The 17,246-nt window shown below is 52.9% G+C and overlaps 1 protein-coding gene across 1 annotated transcript in view; it reads right to left on the reverse strand.

Annotated features, from left to right (window-relative positions):
• GALNT14 (polypeptide N-acetylgalactosaminyltransferase 14) overlaps window positions 1-17,246 on the reverse strand; it is a 184,203-nt gene that overhangs the window by 41,827 nt on the left and 125,130 nt on the right. The window contains exon 3 of the mRNA XM_008162265.3: window positions 3,636-3,734. Coding sequence (XP_008160487.2) covers window positions 3,636-3,734 — 99 coding nt within the window. The remainder of the gene's footprint in view (window positions 1-3,635; window positions 3,735-17,246) is intronic.

The following is a 17,246-nucleotide window of genomic DNA, read 5'->3' on the forward strand; positions in this document are numbered from 1 at the left end:
TGGGGGCCCCATGCCAGACTCATGAGCTAGAATACTGGGGGGTGGGGGTCCAAGAAACCATGTTTTAACAAGCCCTCCCCACGGCTGCCTACCCACTGGAGGTGCATCACCTGCTGTCACCTGCACAGGCTCAGTTGGTACCAGGTATTGTTTCAAGGCCTTTACCTGCCTGAGCTCATTTACTCTTCTCCACAATCATGCAAAGTCGTTATTACCAGGAGTCCTTGTTTTGCAGAAAAGGAAACTGAGGCAGAGAGGTGAAGGAGCTTACACAGGGTCATGTGGTTGGCAGCCAAATCTGGCCCCCGAGTCCAATTTCTTAACCACCTTAACCTGAGAAATTGCTCCTCTAAACCTAGGACTTTACGAAGAAGCTACAGTGAGAGACTCGGGATAGGAAGTATCGGTCGTGTAGGCTCCAGAGCCCCGTGTGTGTGTAGAGCCGAAGGATGCCCCCAAGGAAGGGGACAGCCTGCGTTTCACATGTACACAGGGACCTGCTGCAACGCCAACGATAAACCATTTTGCCAGGCTTTTCTCTCTCTCCTGAAGCGAGAAAAGTCCCCTCACTCACCTAGGCTGTGATTCTCTCTCCCTCCCCCCATTGCCCACCCCATCATGCTTCTACTTAGCTCTGAGGGTCCCCATATGGGTCTTTCCAGCCCCTCACCCTCCAGCTAACTCAGGAGCTCAGGGCAGAGACCTTGGGCAGGTGTGAGCAGAGAGGTGAAGACCTGGCCCAGTGCTGGGAGGAGGGAGGACAGGAACAGTCTCCCCACAAGCCCACCCCCAGTTCCTCGAGCCTCTTTCCTTTCTGAGGGCCTGGCAGCAAAGCCGCCATCAGAATTCTAGAACATTCAAGATGAAAGGTGCCTTAGAGAAGACCCTTTCATCTATGGTGAAGTGATGGGAAGTGCTTCTCAGTCAGTCCCTTCTCAGCAGTGGAAGGAGGTTCAGAATCCCAAGGCAGTGATACCTGGCCATGGAAGTTTCTAGAAATAATCTTCCTTGCCTCTCTCCCTAAAATTCACTCCCATCCAGCCTGCTGCTGATGTAAACACATGTCTGTTTACACGTGGCTTTCAGGCCCCCAATCTGCTGTCTGTGTGCATTATACTTGGGCCTGAAGGCTTACATCGGAAGTCTGAGAGGCGGGACACAGGTCCACGGCTCTCCGCAGAATGCCCAGCATCTGGTGAGGTCTGGCACTTCATGGCTACCCTCTGAAAACTATGTTGATGGCCCCAAGCTCCCTCCCAGAGCACAGGGCACCAGGACATCCGAGACAGACCTCCAGGCCAGTGGACAGAGGCACTGGGACCACAGCCCTGGCTGCCCCCCACTTCCACACAGGACCACAGGACATTGACCCCGGAGTCCTGGCCCCTGTCCTCCACTCACCACACACACCCAAACTTCACAGACTCCAACTGGGGCCCCAACTGAAGTGAGGCGCTCTGCAGACTTAAAGCTCAGTGTGCATTTAACATGTCAATGTTATTATAGAGTATCGTTATTACTATAATGAAGAGGGAGGAGCAGCTGGAAGAGGAGAAATATGTCTTAGGACTAAAAGGGCTGAGTCTGAGGGCAGCAGCTGAAGTGCTCCCAAGAACATAAACATAGGGAAGCTTGGGGGGCCTGTGGCCTCCATGTTAGAATACCCCCAAAATGTTCCCAAGACATCCCCAGGAGGAAGGTTTATTGTGGGGAATGTGACAGAACTTGAGACCTTGAATACACTTTTATCACCTTCTTTATCAATGTGGTTCCTGACCTGTTCAAGGTCACAAGGCTGGAAGTGGTGGGGTAGGGACTTGACCCCAGGTCCTCAGACTCTAAGTGTGGTGCCCTTTAAGAACCCCTTCGCCTCTTGTCTTTTGAGTGGTCACTAGGTGTGCAATATAGGGATGGCTAACATTGATCAAGGGCTGGCCCAGATCGCAGTCCCCTAATGGTGAGAGCGTGTGTGTGTGTGTGTGTGTGTGTGTGTGTGTGTGTGTGTGTGTGTGAGAGAGAGAGAGAGTGAGTGAGAGAGAGAGAGAGAGAGAGAGTGTGAGTGTATGTGTGTGCGTGTGAGCATGTGTGTTGAGGAGGACAGAGGTGTGTGGCATCAGAAGACTCCTTGAAGGAGGAGTAGCCATCCTGGGAAGGGCTTCTCTCAGATGCTACTGGGTCCTCCTGGAAGTATGTAGTGGACGTGCCCAGACAGCCTTGGCGGGGGCTGTGGCTGGCACTTTGGAACCAGTACCTCTGCTGCCGTGTGCTGCTCTGCCTGCAAGGCCCCAAACCTCTGTTCTCCCTTCACCAGAACAGACCCGGGTAAATGGGGCCACCCCTCACCCCCGCCCGCCCCCCACATACCCACCCCACACTGCTTGCGAGTCTGAAAGGTAAGTTATTAGTCTACCGTGAGACTCGCAGTGACACCTGACAGTGAGGCGCATTTTCTTGTCAAAAGCTGAAGTCTTGTTGGAAATATAATTCAAACCAGGCGGCTTGTGGGATGGACGCAGAAGCCAGGGCCGACAGGGCAAGCAGCTGGTGGAAGGACCCAGCCAGCCAGTTACCAGGACATCTGGGCAGCAGACAGAGCTGCCCCCGCGGACAGAGGGGAACGCGGGACTGAAGCCTGTGTGTTTGGGCCGGTCCCTCCCTCCTTTTCTAAGGGATACACTCACCCTGCACAGTGGACACTCGTCATGAATGACAGGTGTCACAGAAGACTTGGTGCCCGCCATCAGGGGGGACCCTATTGCTGACACCCTCCTGCCATTTGGGGCTTCCCCACCTGCCAACAGCCATGCAGGTGGGGCAAGGAGAGAAGGTGTGGCTTGTTGATGGAAATGACAAGAGACTTTGCTGTGCTTGGTTGTCTCCTTCTTAAGCACAGAGGGGAGTCGAAACAACCAGGATCTCCTGAGAACCCCCCCCAAAAATTCCCGGCCAGGTCTCTGGGGCCTGTGTTCAAGGGGTGTTCGGCAGGGGGTAGATGCTGGAACTTTTGCATATCAAACATGCATGCAGGCCACAGGCCACACAAGCAAGGACCTACCTATAGAGCAATGCATGGCCCAGACTAGGCCCTGAGGGTGGATGGAGAGGCCCAAGAGGGAACAGGGCTGAAACAGTGGTGGCTGAGAAAGCAAACATTAGCCATGACCCGTCGGGCTGCTCTGGTTTGCACCATCGGCCCTGACGGGTGTTGGAGGCTGTGGAGAGGCAGGTGCTGGGATAGGCAGCACTTCGCAGACACCGGTTCTAATCCCGGCCTGATGCTGGGGGCGGGTACATACTCAGCCTCTCAGGCTTCAGCTCCTTCGGCAGCTGTGAACTTAGAACTCATAGTCTAGAGGCGGTCAACACAGTAGCCAAGGGCAGGGCTCCACTGGGCCCTCTATGACTCTCAGTGACCTTCTGCTAGTTACCCGACACCTCAGGCCTCCATCTTTCCCCTGTGGGATGGGAGATGCGAGGAGTAACCGAGTAGATGCACGTGGAGTGTGTTGAACAGTGCCTGGCGGGTGGTTAGAAACACTTGATATTCTCATCACAAGGCCAGTCGCCCCAGCAAGCAAACGAGCCCTCACCAAGTGCTGGCTCGGGCGGGCTGGGCGACCTGAAGGATGCCTTACCTGCGGATGGTCCTGAGCAGGGTGGAGCGGGCCTCGTTGTGGAAGGTGATGATGATGCTGGTGGGAGGCAGGTCCCTGCAGTACATCAGCAGCGTGCACCTGGGGAAGAAAGGCGGGAGACAGCTAAGACCTTTGGGGGCAAAGCAGATGGCAGGGGCTGGAACCACAGGCAACGTGGTGGTCACCAGCATGGACAGAGGCCTGGCGTCGGATGGGGCAAGACCCCAGGGCCTCACCCAGCCCGACCGGGGGCAGGGAGGCTCCGAAAATGACTGAAGCTCAATTTCCCAACACCTTGGGGAACCTGGGCTTGGAGACTAATGAAGCTGAGATTCAGAACATAAATGTGGGATTTCTCCCACGCCCCTGTTAGTACCCAGTGGTTCCTATAGCCGCACAAACCTGCCCCCGGATCTTGGGCTCTGCTCCCCAGTCCGGGTCCATCCAGCTGGCAGCGGCTGCACATGCTCTGGGCCAGCAGCTGCAGCCCACCCCACCATGCTAACCCCGACCTCCCAGCCCACACACCAACATCTCGCAAGCTTACAGAGGCAGAGACCTCAAACCCCAGCATAAACAATAAAACCCCGTCTTGAAAAAGCCTTCATTTCCACGTGTCCAGGATCATTTCGTATGACAATTACATCTGGGGTACTTTCAATTTAGTACCTTGCTGCAAGTGAACACTGTAGCCCGCAGCCCGGAAATTACTATAATAACGAAAATAAACCTGCCGAGAGAGGCTGGTGCCACCAGGGGCTGCTGTCCCTTACACGGAGGGGTATTAAACAGGAAGTAAATAACAGGTTTGGTGAGTGAAACCTTTCCTTTCTTCATATTCCAATTTCTTCCTAGGTTTTTAATTTGGGGTCCAGAAACCCAAGGATGGACTTCAAGGGGGCTGTGAACTCTCTGAAATTGTTTGAAAGCTGCGTATGCAAATGCGCTATTCCCCGCCTTTTAGGGAGATGGTGCATAGTTTTATGTAGATTCTCAGAGAAGTCTGTGGCCTAAAATACTTAAGAGCCTCATTCCTAGGCCAGTGGGCCTGATTTCCCTTTGGCCTCACTGTTAATTCTGAACCCTTTTCCCTGAAGAGCAAAGACCGAAGGAGAGAACTTTTGGGGACAGGACCACCCTCCCACACAAGGGTCCGGGCACCATGGCCAGCTGTGGGACCCTGGGCAGACCACCTGCCTCTCCAGGCTGCTGTGCGCTCCTCTGTAAGACAGGGCTCTCCTGCTAAAGGTTCTCACAGCATCAGTAATCAAACGCTTTGATTAGGGCTGACACTCAATAGCATGGTTGATTTAAACGGAAGGTCACAAATGTTCTGCAACCGAGGCTCAAGTGTGTGGCTGCACACCCGAACTTACCTTTCTAAGCCTCAGTTTCTTTCTTTTCTTTTTTTTAAAAAAATATATTTTATTGATTTTTCACAGAGAGGAAGGGAGAGGCTAGAGAGATAGAAACATCGATGAGAGAGAAGCATCGATCAGCTGCCTCCTGCACGCCCCCCCACTGGGGATGTGCCCGCAACCAAGGTACATGCCCTGGACTGGGAATCGAACCTGGGACCTTTCAGTCCACAGGCCGACGCTCTATCCACTGAGCCAAACTGGCTAAGACAAGCCTGTTTCTTTATCTGGAAAGTGAAGACAGTTTTTAACTTGTAGACTCCACTTCCCCTCCCCCCCCCGCCCCAGATTATTAATAGATGGCTGACAAATAGTAACTCATTTTTTAACATCAAGTTCAAATCCGCAGACTCCTCCTCCATTGGGTGGAGTCAGATCTTGCAGGGGCTGGAAAGGCGTCTTTGGTGAGTGGTCTGGCCAGTGCAATAGTGGGTGAGGGGTGCTGGGAGGCTAGAGGAGGAGAAGCGAGCAGAGGAGGTAGCATCCATGTCAGAAGGGAACCCGCGCTGTGATGTCCATTGGAATCCTGGGTCTGCCGGACACTGCTGTGTGCCCGTGAGCCATTTACCTTCGGAGCCTCAATGCTGTCACCTATACAGTGTGGACAAACACCTCCCTCCTGGGCTTGTTCTGAAGACCGCAGACATTGCAGGCAAAACACCTGGTGTTCCGCAGATGCTGAGTAAACGGCAGCTGGAAGGATCACACGGAGGCCGACCCAGCCTCCGCGCAGTGTTCAGCATCTCTGAATTAGAGCCACGAGGTCATGGTTCAGAAGAGGAAGGGGCTTTGGAGATTGCCCAGGCCAGGCTCCTAAACTGGGCAGACATTTGTGCCGTAAGAGGCCTGGCTTGTTCTCTCCTGGGCCTCAGCCCTCCAGCTTCCTGTGCCTGAGGATCAGGAGTCCTGTACGCGCCTTGAGCATGCACAGGCTTCGGGAGGGCAGGTAGCGGGGCGGTGCCTCAGACCTCAGAGGCACAGGCATCTTGCTCCTGGGACTTAGCATTATCTGCCCCCTGTCCCTGCTCACAGCTCCCGGGAACTGGAGTCATCCTTTATCGCATCTGATGTCATGACAGCCTCTGAGAACCTTTACTCCACAGCTGAGGACAACTGAGGCTCAGAGTCTCGCTCAAGGTCACACACCAGCAGAGTGGCTGCGATGAGCTGAACCCAGGTCCCGTGACTTCTCACCTGACAAGTGTCCCTAGTGTCCCACGGTGAACTCACCCTGGTTAAGGCACAGAGCGGAGGGGCTGGTGCTGGGTGGGGCCCACCTGCCTGAGGCCTGTGCCCGAGCCACCTGCCCTCCGAGGCCCAGATGGGCCACAGCCCTGCCTAGAGATGAGCACAGGACACAGGCAGCAACAAAGCCAAAAGCTGAGAAAAAATTCTTAAAATCTGACGCAGTGAGGAGAGGCGGCTCTCTGTGAGAGCAATCTAAAAGATTAATCAAACAGCGAGATCTATTAGGGACACGAGGGGAATGAGAAAGGCTGCCAACACTGAGATCTGGCGCCGGCAGACGGACCAGAAACCATGTTTATAATTTATTAAGGACTCGGGGGCTTTACTGGCGAGGAGAGCTAGTGAGCAGAAAGGATAGGCGTGGGGGTGGACCGAGGAGGAGGGGCGGGATCACCGCTGTGCTGAGAGACAGGTGCCAGCCCCGGGCTGCAGTCCCGATTGCCACAGAAGCTCCTGAATAATGCACACCCCTCGCAGCCGATTTTCCACGAGCGGCTTCTTTTTCTCTTTAAAGAGAGAGTCTATTTTCCTAAGTTCAGCTGGGTCTCAAAGTGCTTCCTGAACCACCACCTTCTTGAGTGTTCAATACCACTTATTGGCAGAGGCTGCTTCCCAGAGAGGGCTCCGAGATGCTCACCCCTGGCCTGGGGATGGAACTTCTCCCTCTTTTGTCTCTTTCCATCTCTCCACCAGCCAATCGCTGCTCCCCTGCTACCCCCACCCCCCAACCTTGCACCCGCACACGTGCCAATTCGAGCATGTCAGAAACTCACTTAGCGAGGCTCACTGTCAGTTATCACAGAAATACAATGCCATGCACATGCCTTTCCGTTTATTGCACAAGCTCATTAAACTGACAGCAGCTTGTAAACAGTGCTATGAGGATCACCACCCCCCACTTTCTCAATGGGAAGCAGGGGCCCCTGGTGGCCTGTAGGGTGCCTGCTGGGGCAAGGACCCGGGTCCTCTGGCTCCCGGACAAAGTCTCCCTCCTACAGCACGCTGCCCTTAGGGAAGAGGAGACGTGGTCATAAAGTATAAACATTCCGGATTTTATTCTGGAGTACAAAATCCGGAGGGAGTGGCGGGGAGGCAGCCTCGCTAACTGTGAAGCAGAGGGGAGAGCTCTGATTATTATTACTAAAACTAGAGGCCCGATGCACAAAATTCATGCAAGAGTAGGCCTTCCTTCCCCCCGCTGCTGGCACCGGCTTCCCTCTGGCACCTAGGCTTCCCTCGCAGCCCCGGCTTTATCTGGAAGGTCGTCTGGAAGGACATCTGGTCTAATTAGCATATTACGCTTTTATTGTTATAGATATGCACACAAAGCAAAGCTGCTCTGGCTCCTCCAGATCTAACAACGGCCCCGAGTCTGAGAAGACAAACTCTTAGAAGGGGTTCTGGCATCCCAGAGGGGAGACTGAGGGCAGTCAGATAAAGGGGAAAGGTCATGCAAAGGTCACGCCACATGGGGTAATGAAACCCAGCAGGCCTGGGGTGGGGCACATGGGGTCAAATCTTCCTCCCTGGGATCCTGGCAGCAACTTGACTTCTCTAAGCCTTAGCTTCCTGGTTCGTAAGGGTGAAAATACCCACCTCAGGGAATGCTTTAAAACTACTCGCAGCGATCCCTACCGCCAGGCACTGCAGTTAGCACCTCTGAAGGCTCCGAACAGCCCAGTGAGGGGCTACTGTTTAATGGGGTCCCTCATGAGGACACTGAGGCATAGGGAAGTGGTCACTCTGCACCTAGTGACCCCAGGTTTGCTGGACGTCCTATCACCAGGCCACAACATCTGCGTGCCAGCGCGGGTCCAAGCACCCAGCTGTTACTCAGGCCCACTCTGTGCCCTGCGCACCATGAGCACCCTGTGCCCACACTCTAATCACCACCCCAAGAGCAGTTTCTATTGCGCTCTGGAATCCAGCGGTTGCAGTGACCTGCCCAGAAGGGAGGGACAATATGCCATCCCTGACGGGAAACCTCAGGCTGAACGGCCACAGGGACATGCTAACAGGGGCCCCTACTTACTGCCCAGATGGAGCCAGAAAAGGTGAGTGGAGGTGTGATTTCCACGAGGCCCCTTTCTAGGGGCGGTTAATAAGCAGCCGCTCCTGAACAAAAAGCTGTGGTTGGTCCCTCTGACGCCTGGAGCTCCAGTGCACGCTTTGAGCTGAGACCCAGGCAGAGGAAACCAATGCATTATCTTTCCGTGGGTCCCATTTCCTGAGCTCCACGGCCACAAAGGCCAAGGGAAACAGAGACACATGACACAAAGTGGGGTGGTTTCCTGGGAGAACACTGTCTGTCCCCTAGGGAGTAGCAATCTGTGGATTCCCAGATGCAGGCAGCAGGGTACATCCTCCCTCCCTCCTCCCCTCCTTTCTCCTGCCACCAAAACTGGTGTGTGTGAGGAAGAAAGGATGAGAAGGGAAAGCTCTTGGCCCAGGGACCTTTCCAGAATGCCAGTTCCCCGAGGACAGGGACAGTGAACCTGCTGCCAGCGTTTAGAATCGATTTCGTTTTTAGAGCTGAGAACACCTAATGCATTCCCAGCTCATTCTGTAAGGAGGCCTGCTCTTAGCTACGGGGAAAAGGGAGACGACCTCAAGCTATAAAACGCCGCATCTGCGACTGGCCTCTAGTTTCCAACTCAACTCTTTAGAAGAGTGAAACACAAGCCGTCCAAAACGTATGACGGCTGTAGCACCAGAAATTCCCTTTAATCGCATTTCATGGGCAACACTAATACACTGTAAAGCATGAAATTTTTATTTCATGTCAATTTCCCTGGGATTTCACATGCAGATTAATTTGTTCGTCCTCATAAACATATACTGTCCCAGTTTCCTGCTTTAATAGCCACCCTTCCTGAGTGTTACAGAAATCCTCCAGCTCATAAAAACCCCACTTAAAATAATAGTGAGATCTGCTATTCCCCAACACTTGCCGTGTTTTGAATTGCTGAGCATGTTATTAAATTCCAGGATACTGGGAGGGTTTAAGTGGGGCAGGGCAGGGAAATGAGCTGCACAGGAAGTGGATTGGGCGCCATGATGGACCCCCAGTCTCCACCTCCTTGTGTGTTCTCCTCCCAGTAGGTATGGGCTGAACCTGGCCACTTGCTTCCAAGGAACAGAATACAGCTTAAGTAATGAGATATCACTTTTGCGGCTAGGGTACAAAAGTGACTTCCATCTTTTTGGTGTGCATGCTTTGGTGAAGCAAGCTGCCATTCTGGGGAACCTCACATAGCAAGGACCTGGGTGTGGCCTCTGGCCAATGGCCTGTGGGGAACTGAATCCTGCCAACAAGCATGTGAGGGTGCTTGGAAGAGGGTCAGCCATGCCCTGTGAGGCCTGCAGCCCTGGCCGACACCTTGATTGTGCCTGTGAGAGACCCTGAAGGAAGGACCTACCTGAGCCATTCCCAAATTCCTGACCCATAGAAACATTGTTATTAGTGTAAGCCATTAAGTTTTGGGGTAATTTGTTATGCAGCAATAGACAATACAGGCACTCTTAGTGACTAAACAAAACAAAACAAAAAATAAGTCTATCACGTTTCTCACGCCCCAAAGGTACATTCTTGGGTACCTGGTAGAAGAGCTGTGCAACTGCATCATGACTCCCCCCACACGGGCTCCCAGAGTCCCCAAAGCCCCTTCATTGATTCCTGGTGGCCTCCAAGGTAATGCTAGGGCCTGTCGATCATCCATCCTCATCTCCGGACCAGATGTTGCTCCACATCCCCATCATGTCTTCTAGCTGGCTTTATCCCCTCCCGATCTACCTTGGACACTGCAGCTAGAATGATCTTTTCAAACTGCAAATCTTTATCACCTTTCAATGCTATCCAAATTTCTGGGTTTTTAAATTTTTTAAAAATTGATTTGAGAGAGAGAAACATCGCTTTGTTGTTCCACTTATTTATGCATTCATTGCCCTGACCAGGGACCAAACCTGCAACCTTGGCGCACCGGGTTGATGCTCTAACCAACTGAGCTACCAAATTTCTCACAAAATAAAGTTGAAACTCCTAATCACAGCTTACCATCCCAGGGACCTGGCACCACTTCTGACTCCTCTCTTCACATCCTCCACGTGCTAGCCAGGTTGTGCCTGACCTGCTTTCTCCCTCTGGGCCAATGAAGGCGCTGCCTCCCTCCCATGTGACTGAAATGCACTCAACTCTCTCCCAAGGCTGGGCTGCTTTCTCTTCTAATCCTGGCTGGGAAGTTATTTCCCGTGGGAAGCAGTGCTTGACCTCCCAAGGCTTTTCCAATGGGCTCCCCTAGGGCCCTGTCCCCACCTCATCACTGAAAGTTATTGCCAAGTCTTGTCAATGTACTCTTCTCTCTCCTCCGCTGACTGTTAGCTGCAATGGAGGCAAGGACTTATTTGCAGCTGTAACCTCCGTTAGTACCTAGCAGAGCGACTAAGCACAGCAGACATACAATAAATGTCTACAGAATGAGGGGGGAGGGAGCAGCTGAGGCCTCCACGGGGACAAAGCCACAGGGGAGAATGTATCTTGCTAAGTTATGGGTGACACCAGCTCCATTGAGCTGCAGAGCTGTGAGCCGAGTGAGGTACCAAGGTCGGAGTAAGAGACCAAATAAGTCACGAAAACTGAAGCTGGAGTATGAAGCCACAGTGGCAAGAACAGGGAGCCTGGGCTAAGGTTGTCCTGGCAGACACCTGGGCGTCACACGGTGCCTCTGAAGAGCTCTGACCAATTCTCTATTGCACTGGAAATACTCAGCCATGTTTGAAAAGCCAGGAAGTACCCTAGCCGGTTTGGCTCAGTAGATAAGAGCATCAGTCTGCAGACCGAAGAGTCCTAGGTTCGATTCCGCTCAAGGGCATATACCTCGGTTGCAGGTTCCTCCCTGCCCCAGGCCCTGGTTGGGGTGCATGCAGGATACAAAAAAACAACAACAAAAATAAAAATCCAGGACGTTCCTGTCATAAACCAAAGTCCTCGGGATGATAAAGGAGGCTTCCTTGAGTAAGACAAGAGAGACTGAATCCTGTCTGATAGGCTCATCACTCTCTTCTCCCGGACCCGTTCCGTCCAATCCGGGAGCCACTAGCCACATGTGGTTACTGAGCACTTGAGATGAGTTGAAATGGAGATACATTGTAAGTGTGAAATACACACAAGATTTCAAAGACTTGGTACAAAAAGAGAATGTTAAATATCTCAGAAACTTTTTTTTTTACATTGCTTATATGTTGAAATGATACTATTTAGGTATGTTGGGTTAAGAAATATATTATGAAAATTAATTTCACTGATTTCTTTTTCTTTTAACGATGTGACTACTAGGAAAAAATTTAGATTGCATGTGAGGCTCCCATCAATTTCTATCGGGCGCTGTTGCCCTCGGTCATTCCTGAACCTTAGCTTGTATATAATACAATTTCAAAGTTCAACATTAGTTGTCAGATATTGGTTCCCAGATGTTGGGTTCTTTCATGTAAGTAAAATAAAATTTAAAAATTAGCCCAGCCAGTGTGGCTCAGTGGTTGAACATCAACTTATGATCCAGGAGGTCACGGTTCAATTCCTGGTCAGGGCACATGCCCAGGATTTGGCTCAATCCCCAGTGGGGGTGTGCAGGAGACAGCCAATCAATGATTCTATCTCATCATTGATGTTTCTCTCTCTTTCCTCTCCCTTCCTCTCTGAAGTCAATAAAAAATATATATATTTTTTAAAAATAGAGACCATTGCTTGCAGCATTTCACTCTTCAGGAAAGAATCTATAATAATAAAAGCATAATATGCTAATTAGATTGGACAGCTGAATAGCAGAAGACCTTCCGGATCAAGCGGGGGCTGCGAGGGCCAAGCCCCTTGCATGAATTTCGTGCATCTTGCCTCTGGTATATTATAAAAACCCCATCATCTACTATCATTATTTCATAAAAGAAAGGGTATTTAAATACCAGAAAAGGCTGCAATCTCAGGATAATTTAAAATCCTTTAAATTGTAAAATTTAACTTTAAGAAAACCTCTGTCATAGTCTTTCCCTCACCCCCAACTCCCTGGGTCACATCAGCACTAACTCACCAAATGGCATCCAGGGTTTGTTCCACTAAGGATGAGCCTGTCTGGCCACCCTCTGCAGACAGCATCGATGCTGAGCCCAGAAGACCCGCCATCTCCACTCTTGGCTCTGGCAGCTCCAACTCTGTCCTTGATGCTAATGAGCCGGTATGGTTTTCCACTCTCTGGTCCCATGTCTTTTCAGGCTCTTCTGCTGCCCATGTTGCCATGTGCAATCTGGGCTCTCTCCTGACTTGCAGGACGCAGACACCTGTGGCTGCACTGAGACCTCCTAGAAATGACCGTTGCTGCAGTCTGCACCAGGGCCCCTTGGTTTTTCCAGACAACTAACTAACTTTGGCCTCTTATGCAGACCAGCCCCTTCGAGGTGAGCGGGACACTGACGTGTGGTGGGAAGATGAGCTGCCCTCAGGAGGCTGCAAAGAGGCTTCTCTGGGGACGCCACCAGGACCTGTGTTAGGTGCGACCAAGCACCACCCAGAAGGCAGCTGCGCGCACGCATGTGCATGTGCGTAGGTTTGGGCACATGCAGGGCCGAGTGTGCTCAAAAGGCAAATGCTGAGCCTAGCTGGGCCCCAAGCGTGGAGGAGGGCCAACTTCATTTATTTGTGAAATGTTTCCTAAAAAAGATTTCTCAGTGTCTGAGACTAGGGCTCCTTCAAGTCTTATTTCAGCCCTGCTTGAATCACATTCCTCAGTAGCAATAATAGATAACATTTATTGAACCCTGGCTGTGTCTCCGGCATTCTTCAAGGGCTGTAAATCTGCACAGTCATTCTCTGCGGTAGGTGCTGCGACTCCTCCTCTCTCGTGGAGCAGACTGTGAGGTCACGGTCAGTGGGCAGCAGAGCTTCGGTGTAAAGCCAGACGGCCTGGCTCCCAGCCCTGTGCTCTCACACGTTCCACTAGAAGGGCCCCGTCGGTCATCCGGCTCACCGGCTCGCAGACCCTTATTTCATACTGACCTTGCTCTCCGTCTTTGGTCTTGAAGGCCTCCTGCTAGGAGGTTCTGGAAAGATGGAAATCCCGAATCTGGGATATCCATCGCCTGCTAAAGAACGATGTCTCCCCTTGACAGTCTCGGAGCTAGTTCCTGGTATTTTGCAGACCTTCCCGCTGAAGCATTAGGGAAGAGTCATTCCCTCCGTTTGCCTAATGGGTGAAAGGTCCTCAAGCGGAAGCAGCTGAGATAAGCCTTGCAGCCTAGTGACTGCAGGGATGTCACAGACCGAGCACACTGAGCTCGGGAATGGCCTGGAAGGGACAAGTATCCACGTCTCCTTCTCCAGGACATCATAACAGAGAATTCTTAGTTGAGCGAATGCGGTTCTGAATTCCCCTCTGGGAGGTCAGGGGTGGGAAGGTAAAGGGCAAAGGCTTCCCACACCTTCCTGCCCCTCTGGTCAGTCAATCCGTCCCTGAGTCAGATTTACTCCAAATTCGGCCACCACCACTTCCTTTTAGTCTCTCTTCCTCGGCCTGCCGGACAGTACCAGCCTCCTGACCGCCCAAGTTCGGCTACTCCCACTGCACTTCTCATGGGCTGCCACACACACCCCTTTCCCCATTGCTGTGCTGTCTTGCCTGTGGGTAGGGGCCCCTTTTCAACTTGAAGTTCCTCTGGGCAAGTTATTCGGCTGACTGGAGTCAATTTCCTCATCTCTAAAACCAGGATCACAGCAAAGTTATTGAGGGGCTTAACTGAGAGAACATATATAAGGTGCCTAACACATGTCAGGGGGATAGTTTGCTCAATAGAGTTGGCTGATTATGGTCTTAGATTTATGTGCTAACAGAGAATTCTTAGTTGAGTGAATGCGTTTTAAATTTCCCATGATTAGACTTCCCCCTCTGTTCTGGAATTCATTTCCATGCCTGCACTCCCTAATCCTGATGTTTCAGAAGGTAGTTTGAGTCCATATTTACTTTGCAGATACTGGTGAGGAGTCTGGGTGCAGGCACTGTGTGAGGCTCTGGAGGGAGACACAGAGATAGGTCAGCATCTCTGCCCCAAGTCACTCAAGGCCTCCAAGGGGAGAGGAAAGCAAACGGATGCTTGCAACTTGGGCTGTAGGTGCTGTTGAGAGGGAAGCATGGGAGTGACGAGTAGGTACAGAACTTAGCCTGAGCAGACAAGAGGTCTCCCTGGAGAGGGAACCCCGCCAGCTGGATTCCTAAAAGGCGCAAGGACCTGCACTGAGAGAGCAGCAAAGATCTGGAGGCGTGAACCCTCAGGGACAGGCGAGCAGCTGCAAACCCCGGGCCTGGCTGGGGTGGACATGCCTTCAGAGGAGGGGTGAGCTGATGGCACTGAAGGTTTTGGATGAGGAGTGGTGTGTCTGCCCTTGGAAAGCGCTGGTGGAGAAGGTGTGGAGGATGAACTGGTGAGGGGCCAGAGCCAAGTAGGAGGGCAGCTGGGGGTTGCTGCAGTCACCCAGGTGAGAGGGGACAGCAAATGAGCATGGTGGCAAGGTCAGGGGTCAAGAGCTATCTAGGAGGTAGACTCAACAAAATGAGGTAAGAGACGAATAGGACTCCATGGATTTGGGCTGAAGTCAAAGGGTGAACGGCGGGGCTTGCTCTGAGATGAGGCCGGTGAGAGCAACGTGGGCGCTTGCTGTCTCGAGGGGTGGTCCAGGCAGGCTCAGAGAGGCTCGAGGAAGGAATAAGTCATGTATCTGTCTGATGAATCAAGGAGAGACAGGGAGGAGTGGGGAGGCAGGAGGATGGAACAATGCCTGTTCTGACTAGCTTCAAGGTCATTGTGAGGGTCAGGCGAGGGCAGAGGGTGAGAGCTGTCTGGATACAATAACCTCCAATCAAATATATGAGTTTCCTCTTGTTACATCAGAAACACCAATGATAACCACCAGGGGCGTTCGCTAGCCCAGCTGGAACCCGGGCTGCTCCGTGGCTCCTCGGGTCCCTCAGCAGAGCCCTTCTCCCGCCACATCACACAGCCTCAGTTAGCTTTGCCGCCACCCTCAGGCCCCCGCTGATCGCATGGCTCCATCCCACTGTCTGTCACCGCAGCCAGCCTCCCTGCCACAGCTTCTCCCGCCCACAGCTGTCATCTCCTCTCTGCTCTTTTCATCTCCCATCAAACACATTTTGCGCTTCCTGGCCCCCGCCCTCCCGTCACTCCCTCTGCTGGCCTTGGCTTCTTTCCCCAGCATCTTCAAAGTACGAATGGCACCAGGCCTGGCATCGCAGTTGCCTCATCACTTACTTTGCCTTCCGGTTTTCAAAGTTAAGTGTGACATCCAGGCACAAGTTAAGCGTTGGTGCAGGGAGCTGAGGCTGAGGCAGGAAGCTCTGTGCCCGCCTTGCTCCCTCCACCCTGCCCTGCCTTGTTCCTGGAGCACAGCCCAACTCGGAGACGGGGGACAGGGTGCTAAACCGGGACCTCTCCAAACTCACGCACGTCACCCCTTCCCCTCCGGAGCTGTCACCCTTCCGCCCCGCCTCTCACCCCGCGTTTACCCACAGCTGCGGAGCGGTGAAGACGTGGCAGGGCCTGTGTGCTAACGCTGATCCCAATACAACACCAACTGACTGCTCATCACCACAGCTAACACAGTCACCCAGTGTCACTCGAGGACAAAGACTGTGTCAGCCTTTGACACGGACTGTAAGTGTGCCCCCTCACAGCAACCCGGGTACCATTATTATTCCCCTGAGGAAACTGAGGCTCAGGGAGTTTGAGGCACGCACGCCAAGACCAGGGAGTAACTGGAAGAGGTGCCCTACCTCCCCGCTCACACAGCTAGGTCTCCTGCTAACTAGTTCCCTTGCCTGGGCCTCAGGTTCCTCCCTGGTGAAACAGTGACGACCCCTCACCCCAAGGGCTACTGAGGACACTGTGAGCCAGAGATGTGAGAGCATTTTGTAAAGGCTCACCTAATTACAAGGTGTGATTCTTCTTATCCCGAGGACTCTGGCTCCGTTTCCCTCTGGCCTTGGAGGCCGTGTGGCGTGTGGCACCAAGCCAGGGGCTCTCTAGAGCCCTGGGGGAAATGGTAGCCGCACACGGCAGTGCTCTGCGTTTTAAAGGGGAAAGTCCGCCCGTGCCAGCTCCTTATTCCAAGTGAAAACTGCGGGCAGGTCACCAGTGTGCCGGCAGGCTACCCTCCACGTGATGTGCCGACTCCGGGAGCAAACAGCTCTGCTGCTCTGCGCTTAATAGATCCTGGGCCTTCCGATAAGCGGAGACCGTGTCACACCAGCTTACACTTGTATCTTAAGCCGCCAGGGGGTCTGCTGACCTCGGCCGCGTGGCAGGCACCAGGGTGCAGGGGAGGCTGCAGAAGGAAGGAGTGGACACGGCGGCAACGACGATGGTCTGGCAGGTCCTCCTGTCCTGTGGGGGCAGGGAGGTGTGTGAAGGGAAATATTAGTCCAGGGCGTGGGGGAGGGGAGCTGCGCTGAGCTGGGGGAGTCACGCAGCTGGAAATAGCCTCCAATCGGATTCAGCTCCTAAGTCAGTTCGCACACGTCCTTCTGGGCAGAAGTATTTTCAACCAGCGGAGAGCTGGAAGTGACCTTAATAACCATCTCTGAGCCGCTTCTCTCTTCTTACAGGAGGAAAGGGGCAGCAGGTTGCTGAAGAGTCTGGCGATATCCTAGACAGAATGCAGGTCTTCCCAGGTTCAGCGGGCCCCCCACCCCGCCTCCCCACTCCTTTTGTCACGCTGCTGAGACAATCAGAAGAGAAACAGACTAAAAGGCTTCCGGCTTGGTTCATAAGAGCCCCACTCGGAAAACCCCAAATGAGCATTAACAGGAGACGAGATATATACACGTAATATATTCACCCAAAGGAGTACTATGCAGCGACAATGCCTTCTCCTCCCCTGGGCACTCCAGCC

The sequence above is a fragment of the Eptesicus fuscus genome, chromosome 16, assembly GCF_027574615.1.
Source record: "Eptesicus fuscus isolate TK198812 chromosome 16, DD_ASM_mEF_20220401, whole genome shotgun sequence".
In the NCBI taxonomy this organism is placed as follows: domain Eukaryota; kingdom Metazoa; phylum Chordata; class Mammalia; order Chiroptera; family Vespertilionidae; genus Eptesicus; species Eptesicus fuscus.